Here is a 13,621-nt window from a genome sequence, read left to right as displayed (position 1 = left end):
AAATAAAAATATGGGTCCCTGCAAATCCCGAAACCCTAATTACAGTGTTATAAAATCAATGAATTTAAAAACAGAAAACTAATTATCATTGCTCACCATTCTCCGCGCTTTACAATCAATCTATCCCTTATCCTTGGCATATTGTACCGTTGTTCTTCAAATTTGATGCAAGTATGTTTCTCCCAATGATTCATAGCTGCTCGTATAACATGCGGTATTCTTCTGTTGGCATATTCTAGAAATATTTTAAAGAAACGTTTCTGTCATAAGCAAGATTTTACTTTTTGCGTGATGCCTTTATCCGAGTAGCTATGCTACCCAGAGAATTACGTAAAGTGTTTTGCACAGTTGTTGCAATGTTTATTATGAATTAATGAAGATACAATGCCCTGGTATGCGGGGACTGTCCTATCTCCATCTAGCCAACATGACAAGAGCCATGTATGGAAAACGATATGCTTTTTCATGGAGGGAGGGAGGAAGGTATTTACTAAATACAAGTATATAACACACTCCTATCCGTATGTTGGACTCACACTTGACATTCGGGGTAAGCGTTCGCTGTGGGGGAAAGGAGATCGTTTGCTGTGTCGCTTGAAGTGTTTATCAAGTTTTACGCGACCTTAAGGCTTTAGGCCTACCGGTACTGACATTTAATGTCTCAAACAAACACAGTATAAATGTTGCGGTTATTAACGGACTCATTGGATTGAACTTCAAAACAAAATTTACGATATTTAGGAGGGTTGTTATTCAATAGGCCTACGACAAATCAGTCCGGATGTTAGGCCTACGCATATACATAGGCCTACATAGGCTAGTAGCCTCACTAGGTTAAAGTAAGTTCACTGTATAGGAGGAACCTGATTTATTAAAATGCATGTTAATTAGTGATTAACTGGTTCTGACTTGCAACGATCAATCACAATTATCTATTTTATTGGCAAAAATGATGATTTTTTTTTGAAAATTTCGTCTGAGCAGACAGCTTTATAAGCCAGACTTTTCATTTGAGTTTTTTCATCATAAATGAAACTGGTATTTCATTAATTCCTAATGAGTTAAGGCGGGCGTAGGTCGGCTTTGAAAGGGCTTGTGACTCACTGCGACGCCATTCACTGCGACCGCCAGTGACGATTGTGTCACAACGACTCATCAACCTACGCTCCCTTGCGACGGGTTGCGACTGTCAGCAACGCCAGTCACAAGGAGTCACACGTGTTCTACTTTCTGCGACGCGACCCGACTGTCACAACCGACCTTCGCGCTCTTGCGACTGGCAGAAACTAGTTGCACACAATCGTATCGCAACCGACTTGCACCGAAACTTGCGATGCAATGCGAGGATCGCATCGCGTCACAAGGCCGACCTACGTCCGGCTTTAAGTTACTGCGGAGCCCCAGAAATATCTTTTTTTCGTTCAAAAGACCTTTCGCTTGAAAATCCTCTCGTCGGAACAAAATTTATTTCGTTCCAACCAATAATATTCTTTTCGATTGAACCAATTTGAAAAATCGTTAGAACAAAGTTGAACAAACTTTTTTTCCTAACGAAAGGTTTTTCGTTCGAACAATCGTTCGATCGAAAAGAATCGTTTTAATTTGAACTTTCTTGTCAGAACATTAAGTTTTTCGTTCGAACAAGTATATTGTAAAAAGTTTTTTCTCCGAACCAAAAGTATTAAGTATTTCGTTCAATCGAACAGAATTGTTTTCATTCACAACATTCGTTCGAACAAATTGTTTTCGCTCAACCAAATTTTTTTGCCGGGACAAAAAGTTTTTCATTTCAACAATAACATAGCTTTTCATTCGAACACATTTTTTTGTCAGAATGAAGAAAGTTTTGGTTCAAAAAAAGCGTATTGTTCAACCAAACTGAATTGTTTCACTCGAACACGATTTTCTTGTCGGAACATTAAGTTTTTTGGTCGAACAGCGTGTTAAGTTCGTTTTGGAAATTTACTCGGTCAGGTATATTTTGGATTACAGTGTATGTCATTTGTCAGGACAATAAACAGAAGACGACTTAGGGTACTACCTTGCGTGACTCTACTAGTTAGACCGACTTATTCCAAAATGAGACATTCCGTTGATTTCGGCTACAAGTTTTCGTTCAGAGATAACTGCTGAGCCATTTGGCCGACCTATCATTGATACTGTTTCCTAATAGCCTGTTTAGTTAGTAATGGCTGATGTTGTACCTTATCAAATGCTTTGTCGAAATCCACCGTTGAACAGGATTTTAAGACTGTGCAGAAAACCCGTTATCGCTGCTTTGCAGTATTGAAATTGTACTGTAGTTTAACCCAAAGCAATGAATTAATGAAGAAATTAAATCAATTCTTTGTCAAAACTTGGAAAATTTAAAATTAATGCTCGAGTTAAGGGGTGGGAAGAAAGAAGATGAAACTGTAACTCTGTAACTGTAAGTTTTGATTCATTTCTGAAATTTGGGCTTGATATATTATAAGCCCAAATTTCAGAAATGAATCAAACCTCATAATTCTTTAATCTTATATTATAAGATCAAATTAAATTTAATATTTTAATTTTTGCGAGAAAAAAACTTGAAAAATTTCTTATAAATTAGGTCTCGGTACCACAGTCTGCTAAAAAGATTATTCTTTCGATTTAGATAAAGTGTCATTTTTTAATGGTTTAAAACTCTTTGTGAAACCATAATGTAACCAATGACATTTCTATGGTGGAAACTGAGAGGGGTTTTGCAATATTGAAGAATTTTGACCTGGTAGTTAATTTAGAAATTAACTCCATTTGGAAATAAAAGGAAGATGAGAAGATTACAACGCATTTCTTAATTGCCTTTAAAAAGAAAAAAATCGAATACCCGTTGAAACGCACAAATCGGAAAATTATTTTCTGCTAGAAAAAACTCGAATTAGCAGGAAATGCGAATGTCCGTACAAAAATTGATTTCTCTTGCGAAAAATATACATTTCTTTCTAATCCGCCGGGAATACGGTTCAAATAAGCAGTGCACGCGGCCAGCGGTTCCGAATTCCTTATTTGGTTAAGAAGGGGCGGAGACTAATGATTTTGCCGACCGCGATGTTGTTGCTGCTGCTCGAGAGCGAGACTACGCCGTGCCGATCCGCCGCCGCGCTGGCCGAGAAATTTTACGACTCTAACGCGACTCTCACCGCAGTTTTTAGGGTCATTACTTTTGATTAAAAAAGTGTAATTTCAGTGCTGCGGCTGCGCGCGCGAGAGCGTAATTCTCCGGGATTCGAACCTGCGCGCCGAACCGCGTGGCACCGGACCGCGGCCGCGTTTTTTTATTATTAATTCGCTCCTGTTGCTAAGGGAATTTCAGCTATTTTCAACTCGATCGATCAACGCGGTTCATTGTTAAACTATTCATCGACCCAATCTTGTTCGAAATTTCATGAAATAGATACATTCTCAAATAACCCGATCCATAAGTTACCGTATTTTAGTAAGTGGAATGCCGGATTTTAGCGTGACGTAATACTACTTCCGATTTCCCCATGAACTTCAAACCGGACGTCAAGTGACGTCATTATTTTCTGACTTTGTCAGCTAGTCAGAATCGGTTAAGAAGACACTTCGTAGTATCCACATATACGCGTTTACCAAAGGGACGTCCTCCGGGCGCCTCCGGCGCCCGCGTCCGTCTATAATATAGAAATAATATGTCAAAGTCGAAACTTGGTGAAGCGCACAGCCAGAGGCGAGTGCCCTTTCGGCAACTTATATAGAATTCTACATTGTAAAAAACATAGGTTTTGCGGGGGCACCTGTGTTCGGTGTGGTCCGTGGCCAAAGAAAATCACCGAAAATGTCGAAGATCTATTCGAGCGAAGATTCGCCGTGATCAAATTCATGTATAGAAAAAACATGCTTTGGGAGTGTTGATTACAAATTGAAAGCCTTGTTTGTTTTATCTTTCATACGACAATAAATCTTATATGATATTATATATGCACATATCTGATATGTTTTACGAACGTCTTTATAGTTTTATAAGTTTTACACAACAAAAATGTTCCCAAATTCTACATTGTAAAAAATGTAGGTTTTGCTGAAGGAAGGCACCCGGTGGCGTGACCGAAGAACACCCATGATAGATCTTCGAGCGAATTAAGGGACCCATGATTAAAAAAGAAAAAACTCATTTTCTGCGAAAAACAACGTGGGAGTTTGGGAATGTTGATCACATATTGAGAGCCTATTGTTTTATCGATTACACGAAAATAAATTCTTCTGTAGTTAAAAAACGTCAGATTTCTACATTAAATCTCATGGCTTCAATATTCATATGTTTTACACTAAAGATTTGTTCCTAAGTATATCAACGGGTTGCATGGGTACGGAATAAATAGAACAACGGTATTTTGAATACGGATTATAGCGTATACGAATTTTACTCGAAACGGAAAAGGGGAATAACGTTTGAAAAACGGGAGTAAAAGACAAATAAAGATAAGATATATTAAAAAACGAACGGCATTTTACTCCCAGGGATTTGCAAAATTTTGATTTAATCATTCAGTACTTGTGTGTAACGGGACGGTCTTTTTGTAACACGCGGACCGCGCGCGCGCCTTATTCTTCGGGACTCGACCCTCAGTGATGCTGTGAAACCGGCGCGCTTGTTATTCTAAAAATTCGACCCGTTGCTAAGGGACTGTGCTTTTTGTGGGATTCGAATCCAGTCATCCAATCGGTTTCTACGGAGGAATACGAACTAAAAATAAAATTTTTTGACATTATTTTGTGAATATTCTTTGTAAATATTCTGAAAATTACACATAATCATTTTGTTATTCTTCATTCACGTATTTAAACTACCTGCGCGACGCGGCCCGCGAGTTTCGACGAAAATCCGTCCGTGACCGTCATTTTCGTTGCCACGATTTAGCCAATGCCCATCTGTCCCGGATGTAAACTCCACTTTTTGAGCAGGACGGTATGGAGAAAAATAGAAAATTTGAATTTGCCTCATACGCGCGATTAACTTAAGGAGCTTCCAGCTCGCGCCTTCGGCGCTCGCTGTGCGCTTACTAAGATATTGTATTATTCAACACCCCCTGGTGAACAAAAAATGGAGACGGGTAAACATCACATCTCAAAATAACTTAGTTCATAATTATTTGACCACAGCGTGGCAGCACTGGCTTGTGCATCTCGAACTTGGGCCATGTAGGGTAGTCATTATCTCATACCCAAGTTATTTAAGCTGTGAAAAAGTATATTTTTCGTGATTTTCCAAATTCAAATGACCAATAAAAATGAAGGAAACAATTTTAGTTTACCTTTATTAGAAAGAGACATATCTTAAATAAAATAGTCTACTATTTACAGACCTGTATATGTGCAGTGACTAAGGAAAATCCCACGGGAAAATCTGTATTAAGCATCAAATATGTGTGTTTATAGATGTAGTAATATTCAAAATTATTTCATTCCATCAATGAATTTCAACTCATCTACATTATATGTTCTTTAGTAGGAAACACATAGAAACACGCTTTACAACTATTTTATATTTGATTTGGAAGGTCATCTTGCTTTTCAAGTCAGTTTTTCAAAGCATCAAAGCAATACAGTGTAACTTGTTTATGTCTCAGATGCAGCGGGGCAGGGCGGTCATTATATTGCTCACTTAAATCACTTGCACAGCCTATCGTTTCTCAGTGTGTAAACTCCATCGTACTCAGCATTTCAGGGACATTGAAAAATTGAATTTTAGGCACCTGAGCCCTCAATTTAATTCGAGCAAAAGATCTTAAGTGACTTCACAGAATTTCATTATGAGTCTACGGATTTGTAAATTCAAAGATCAATTCAAATTCAATCTTGAATACATAAAAATTAGTCAAATAAATTTTCCTTTTATTGAAAGAAATCCTAGTGAACACAGATTTTGAAATGAATGATATGTTTGTTGATTTATCCAGGCGAAATAATTACAGCAAAATAAACTGACGATCACAGTTCAAAAGGTGAAGTTTTCATTTATCTTCGGATAATTCGTCTACCCCTGATGATACAAGCATTTTTGCTACACCTTTTGAAACCTCAGCGCTTTATCTACTCGTGCCAATTAGTCAGCCACAGTCGATTTTCATGCCATCGGACCTCTTTCCACCTGTTATTAAGCAATATAATAGAGGAGTGAAAGAAAGTATAAGAGATATCTTAGGAGACCAATTTAAATCGTGCATGTCGTGAAACATCTATTACTACTGTCTCGCAGAGCATAGACACCGACCGTTAAGCATGTGGAATTGGTATTTTAAGGGCTATTCGGTGTAAGTCTCTGATAAACTTTAAAAGCTTCATATCACGGGTATATCGAAGGACTCTCGATGCCCGTGAATTATCATCCCATAATAACAATGAATCCAATTCTGCATGTACACTAGCACGACTGATTACTAATCCAAATATTTTAAACATGACATTAGAAAAAAACAATTACACAAAACATCAAGTACTTACAGCATCTGAGACGCTTAATCTGAAACGTACACTTGCACACTGTGGTTTAAATATATTCCCTCCAGCTGCAAGATTCGGCAAAGGAATTGAAGACCGTATTGACCAGTTCGCCACGATTAATAGCTGGAAAGAAAGTAATCGAAATAAATAGTCATATACATAAGTGTAAACCAGTCCCTTACTAACTAATTCACTTTCCACTGGCTCTACACACTACATTAAGGGCCTAAATCTATTCTAGGCGTATCCCTCAAAAAGCTAGGCATTAGGTAAGTAGGCAGCCAACAATGATCGTTGCTTTGCCGAGTACTCATTTGCTACCATATGTACTCATATCATAGCACCACCCAGTAGGAAGGTGACCTTAACTGCAGTTTGACCAAGAAATCATGTCTAACATTCCCTGGTTAATGGATTCTCACCTTAAATTATTACATAAACTCTGCTGTCGTTGTGATTGATCCGAGTCGTCAAGTGAACGCGGAAGTAAAATTCCATACGAAAATCCCTACCATTTCTGTCCATATTACCTTGATTTGAGCCAGAAATCTCCAGGAAATGTAGCCAACGTAAATTGATTTACTAATCGAATTAATCTATTAATTCATTATAGGGATCGTAGTTCATTAAAGTCCTAAAACTCGCCATAAATTTGCGATAAATTTAAGCTGAAAATCATTTCAACCATCCACCATGTTGGCTGTATATTGTTCGCGGTAAATGACGGATCCGGACTAGTTGTAAGTCTGAATCCGCGATTTACGGTTGAGTTTGATGCTCGAGGTCGTCCGGTAATTTGCAGGCTTTTCGGGGTGTACTTTTATCAATGGATGACAATGCTTTGCGTTATTCTTGTCGCTGTTTAGATCCGGTAACTACACCCGGAAATATTTCATGATAGATTACTATACGCAAATTCGAAATGGTCAGGTGAGTTATATTTCTGACAGAAATGAAAATTACGTTAATAAGCGGTTAGTGGTCGAATCTAAGAGGAGTTATATTTTATGAAAAAATTTTGGCTGGAAAATGGAAAATTTATTATAATAATGATAATGAAAATAATCAACAGAATTTCAAGAGGGTTACACATATGTAAACCAAATATCAAGACATTACCTTGAAGCGTTTTCAACACTTCCCAAAATAACTGGATATCGCCTACGGACGGACGACGGACGAAAAGTGAACGCAATAGTCCGCTGGGACTAAAGTCCCAAGTGGGCTAAAAAGCGTTGAAAATCTCCTTTACACTCCCAAGACCGACTGCGGTGCATGGAATTTATGGTGACATTGGAAGTAACCACAGGTTCTTATCAAAGAAGCTATAAACAACCCAACACCGAATACACCATACCGACCCGACAGCCGTTATCAATATATTTTGGGTGATTATCTGAGTGTTAAACACCCAACACTCGAGTATCAGGTGGTTTTAGCCGGGACGATTGAAGAGGCCGTAGTTGAAAATCAATGAGGGAGAAGTAGAGGGACAGGGGCAGGGAAAAGGGGAGCCTGGAGAGGGAGAGGGACATGTACGTGATACTATATGTGTTATATCTATCTCCAAATAAAAAGTCGTTCATTGAACATCGATAATGTCACGTTTCAATGTTATGAGAGTGTGAAAAATGAGAAATATAAGGATTTCTGTTGGCGTTAGGTTTAGGTGTTCGCGATCAATTCTATTACTTGTCGATGTCTCCCGCACTTATTAATGCTTCCCGTATGAGGAATTAACCTCATACGTATCGACACCTTGATTGGAAAATATGTTTGGAAAAGACTTCGAAACTACCCGGCACCCACCCTAGGGCTTAAATTGTCGGCCTCAGACCAAGGAATGTGGACACTATAGTAATATATTCATTCTCCTCAAAGCCAGTCCCTTCCAGTGAATCTCCTCATAGCCAGGCCCTACCAGTAAATCCCCTCGTGGCCAGACCCTAGCAGTGAATCTCCTCATAGCCCGACCCCACCCCTTATAGTCAGATCTTAGCCCAATCCTGAGAGTGACCGGTTTGTGGCGCTCCGTATGTTGCGTATACTAATTAGCGTTCGTGTAGACATGGGTAGCGATAGCGATGACACGATCGGTTTACGGTGAAAGCCAGACCCTCATCTCCTCATGGCAATTTTGAAATATGAACCAACAACAGCGAATAGGCCAACTAGAAATTCACATGATTTCGTCTAAAGAATTTCCCCATAGCCTGATCCCACCGCCTGCTTATCGCCAGCCCTTTATCCAGTCCTGACTGGCCGCTTCGCGGCGCTCCGTTATATTGCGTCGCGAGCTAACGTGGATCAGGAGTCACAACAGCGATGCATCACTGACACGAAGGTTCTCTGTGAGAGCCAGATCCGACCCTTGAATCGCTTCATAGCCCAACACTGCTAGTAAATCACCCCATAGCCCAACCCTGCTAGTAAGTCGACCCGAAGCCCGACCCTACCGATTTTGAAATTTCACCCATTCACGTATTAATCTTACTTTTCACACAATCGCGAAACACTGTAGTTCCGACCATCAGTTTTCTATTGGCTTGATTTACATCGCGTTGCAATACCGCTTTATCAGTGTATTCGCTGATTAAACTAATTGGTGTAATTGCATTAGCTGCTACAGTTTACCTATGAGGTCATTACACGAGGGCCACAGCTATATCGCCATGAGCTATATATCAATTTCATCATTTCAACGTTCATGGGCGATTGAATATCTCACGCAGGATGATGTCATTGATGCATGATGCATTAAGTAATCAATAGTATGAAAGGCCATGATTTGGGTGGCTAATGAAGTAGCCCATATCTAGATAATATTCTAATAGTGTACTCGGGCTTTTGTGACTCACTGTCTAATACATTTGTAGTTATAGACTTCAGTGGGTCGGTTTGAAGGAGCCTTCATTACTAGGTCATTACCTAATGAGATGTGCATTCTTACCTATAGACGGGTGGTAACTGTACGGCACTATACCATTAGGCCAGTGATATATTGGTAGGCGAACGGCCTTCCGCTTTGATCGGTGATGCGTATTCTTCAAACTCTGTCTTCCGTTCGATTGTTTTAGAGTTGGCATTATATCAAATCCAACAACTACTTGTGCTTTATTTCTTTCGCGCATTGAAATTTGGTGGAAATTTCTGTGCGGAATTATCATCACTAGACGGAAAAAATAGACACAATTCGGGAATGACTGAAATTTATGATTTTTGCTGTCTTAATATAGTTCTCCATTAATTGTCAGCGTACAAAGCAGTGGATCATGTAGCTTTTACCTTCCAAAGCATGTTTTCTAGTTCCAATTATTAGTTTACCACTAGTATTTCCTCCTTCACCGTTTCTTATCTTCAACAGAAAAACAAATATACTTATTTCATTCAATTTCAACCAACTACGTATAGGCCTATCAGAAACATTTCCGTACAAAGATCATTTACCTACCGTAAGCAGAATTACTGTTAAGGTTAAGGAACTATATACCAGTACCGTACAAAACATCGTTTCTTATAGCAGTATTCTTTTTAAAGCTACTAAAAACGTATACACACGTGTCCAATAAACTTCAGAAGGCCCTGTTATCGCTGCATATCCGTGTTGATAAGAAATATATAATAGATTGTACATACAACAAACACAGTGAATGGGTCAAGCATATTAACAAGTTAGCTCATATAAGTCTAGTACGTATCACTGACAAAGGAATGCTAAGACCGAAAAGGGCATAGTCTAAATTCCAACGCTTCGATACTCCGACCCTGGTCGGCTTTCATCACGTTTCAACCTACTCTCCAATAGAGCTTTCACTATTTGGCAGTATCAGTATTTTCTCATTAATTTTTAAGTAATACTCAAGTTTTATTTCATATTCTATCAATAAATCACAAAAATCATGATCTCACATCATTTTCATCATCTTCAACATTTTACACATCTATGATAATGATATCTACTTTCAATAAAATCTGGAGAATCTGATTAAATATACACTGTATAAACCGAAAGCTACAACTGACTGATGAATTTTTCACGAAATTACGAATACGAGGCTTGATTATATGGGAGCAGATTTTCTTAAGTCAATTTTTATCGGTAGAATCGCCACTTTATATCGAATTTCACAAAAATGTTCAAGGAGTGGTTTGTACCATGCCCCCTGTAGCTCCCTCGGCCAATCACTGCTCTTCAACGGTATAGGTCCTTACATAATCGTGCTTCTAACGTCATTACAGAAAAGATGCTCTCCGATTGGTTGTTTACGGAATACCGATGGCATTCCCCAAACAACCAGCTGAGATGAACGAGGATGAAACGCCACTTAGACGAAGTGGCGTGTCATCCTCGTGGTATGTGCAATCGTCATTAATCTTAAAATAAGGATTGACCATGTTATTTATTTGTTTGATTGATTTCGTTTGATTTTTTGATTTGGTGTCCCTTACAAACCCACCACACCTGCCGGGAACGAAACTGTTGGTTTGATTTTGAAATCGGAAATGAGTACGGTCCTGGTATCCGAAGTGTTGTTATATGACATCGACGGTGCAGCTCCGGTGAGGATTGGCATCTTCGTCAACAGGTACAGTTGGTCCAACGCATCTGGTGCTGAGTTTGCCTTAAGGAAAAAGTTGTACACGGGGGCAGTTTTGTGTTCACACGACAACTAGTTACACCGGTCCGGACCAAATTCTGGCGAGCGTTCACACGGCATTCTGACACGCGTTGATAAAATCGCTTGACACCGGGCCCACAAGATTTCGCCATCTGCTAAACTGGGCCTAGATGCAGATTTTCTCTTGATTCCAAGTAGAGCAAGACATTCTTCCTTTGATCAATTCAATTCTCTGTCAGGTTTAGACATTTTTGCGAATCGATTTTATTCTATCACGCTGAAACTGTCGTTTAAACACGATTCAAACCGATGGTGAAACGGATGATGATCGTGACCTACGAATACGAATATTTGTTAGGCTCCAAACATTTCTATGGTATAGGGAAGGAACACAGTATTTAGAAATGATTATATAAACGATAATAAAAAGCATTCAAAACTAAAACTTAATAAACTGGACTCACACTCTAACGCAGAGGTTGCGACATCTACCGCAGAGATTCAGAATTACGAATAAGACAGGACCTGGTCCCAGTTACTGTCCACACACGCACACGCACACGCACACGCACACGCACACGCACACACACACACACACACCTTGAGCGCATTGAAAGACTGCCAGTGAGAGAGCGGCACAGGCACGCGAGTTAGATTGATACAATGATACACATGTACAGTCTTGATCGGTTTTATTTACAGTCTTGATCAAAGCGCATACTGCTCTGATAATTATCCGACAGTTCTTATGCGCCATGAGAGGCCATCAGTGAATTATCAAGGCGGCGACCCCAGTTAATCGATAGTTATATTTGGGTTTTTGGTAGTTTTACGTGCAAATAGCTGAGCTTGCTATCCTGAAGCCGAAAACGGAGGCAGCTTTCCAGCTATCGCGGCAGTGAGTCTGAGTTTACAGTCCAAACACCAGAAACGGTAAACTATGTGTATGTGGTGATACAAAATAACAATGTTCAGACAGTTCTATGCAAATTTTGATAGACAGTCATCCCTGTACATTCTAAAACAGAACCTACCTAAAGTGTCGAAGTCAGGATATATATGTAGGTGTAAAAAACTAGTAAAACAGGCGTTCGGTTAATTACACAAACGACCACGTCGATAGTGTCGATTCTGATTCTATTATAGGCCACTTGCGTCCAGGGGCCAGTTGCATAGTCACGGCTTAGACTTAAGACCAGTCTAAGACCAACTTAGCTCTATAGCTAATCTAACAACTTATGACCAGCCTTAAGATTTAAGACCACTTTTGGACTTAAGTCATTCATGACTGTGCAACTGGCCCCAGGTTTTTATTTTTAAGACTCCAAATATGAAGATTTTGTAAAAGTATCACTTCTTGGTTTAGGCGATCTTAAAGTGTGTTTTTGAAATAAATTATCGTGCTGATGCGGCCGGAGCCTCGTTCTAGATTGTAATGATATTTGTACAAAATATATTGAGCGAGAAATAAAAATGATAGTTCGCGGGTTTACGTTTGAAAAATTATCTTTCTATGGTTTTGGTGATTCATTTGTAGACGATGACATAAGTTATACGTATATGAGTAAAACATGGAAAATGTGGGTTTCAGATCAGAGGGCGAGAGGGCGTCACAGCACTCATCACCACAAGTAATTTTTTCCCCTGATAAATGGGGGACAGTGAACACCAAACAGAAAAAAAATGATGTTAATGAAAATCAATATTATTGTACACATTGCAAAAAATACATTGATAAATCTCATAAAGCACGACATGAAAAAACTGCAAATCAAAAAAAAAATGTCATGGATTTTGAAACACCAGAAAATTCAAATTCAAATAAATGATATGAAAAAAGACGAAATAAAATGTGAAGTTTGTAATGAATTTATAGTAAAAAGGAATTATAAAAGACATCTCGAATCACAAAAACACAAAATTTAAATAAAAAATTTTTAGGAACAGAATAACAAATATTTTGATGATAAACCTCAACTAGTAAAAAAACCAGCTTCAATAACTAAATCTATTTCAAATAAACCTTACATGGAAAATGTTAGAAATTATATTAATACTCTAGAAATAATTGAAATTTTAGAATCATTACGTAGTAGAATTGGACCGGCAGCTATTATATTTAGATTTTTAGATTTTTAAAAGGATCAACAATAGAAGATTATAGCAAATATATTGAAATAATTGAAAAAATGATGGACTTTGTAACAGATGTTGAATAACCAAAAATTTGTATTTCTGGAAAAGTAAGTTTTATAAAATCAGAAGTAAAAATGGAGTATAGAATTCAAAGACATTCTGAAGAAATAATTTCAAAAACACAAATAAAAGAGAAATTAGATAAAATATTTAATGAATTTAAACGTCATATTGAAGAAAGATATTTTGAGGGTTCTGGCTTATCATTGAATGAAGTTATATCTTTAGATTTAAATATTTATAATACAAAAAGGAATAAAGCATCTAAAAGTAATAAAATGTTTACAAATGATTCAAACTTTACAATAGAAAAGGAC

The 13,621-nt window shown here is 38.2% G+C and overlaps 1 protein-coding gene across 6 annotated transcripts in view; it reads right to left on the bottom strand.

Moving 5' to 3' along the window:
- LOC141902693 (zinc metalloproteinase nas-30-like) overlaps window positions 1-10,075 on the bottom strand; it is a 184,423-nt gene extending 174,348 nt beyond the window's left edge. For all 6 annotated transcript variants that reach the window (XR_012618918.1, XR_012618919.1, XM_074790529.1 and 3 more), the window contains exons 1-4: window positions 9,941-10,075; window positions 9,775-9,844; window positions 9,440-9,658; window positions 97-235 (exon numbers count right to left, since the gene is read on the bottom strand). Coding sequence is in view for 4 of the 6 variants with exons in the window: in XM_074790529.1 (XP_074646630.1) it covers window positions 97-235; window positions 9,440-9,658; window positions 9,775-9,844; window positions 9,941-9,997 (485 nt within the window). In the remaining 2 variants the exon portion in view is untranslated. The remainder of the gene's footprint in view (window positions 1-96; window positions 236-9,439; window positions 9,659-9,774; window positions 9,845-9,940) is intronic.
- Between the last annotated feature and the right edge of the window lie 3,546 nt (window positions 10,076-13,621).

The sequence above is a fragment of the Tubulanus polymorphus genome, chromosome 3 (genome assembly GCF_964204645.1).
Source record: "Tubulanus polymorphus chromosome 3, tnTubPoly1.2, whole genome shotgun sequence".
NCBI lineage: Eukaryota > Metazoa > Nemertea > Palaeonemertea > Tubulaniformes > Tubulanidae > Tubulanus > Tubulanus polymorphus.
The sequence above is the reverse complement of the archived record's forward strand: the minus strand, read 5'-3'. Positions and strand labels throughout refer to the sequence as shown.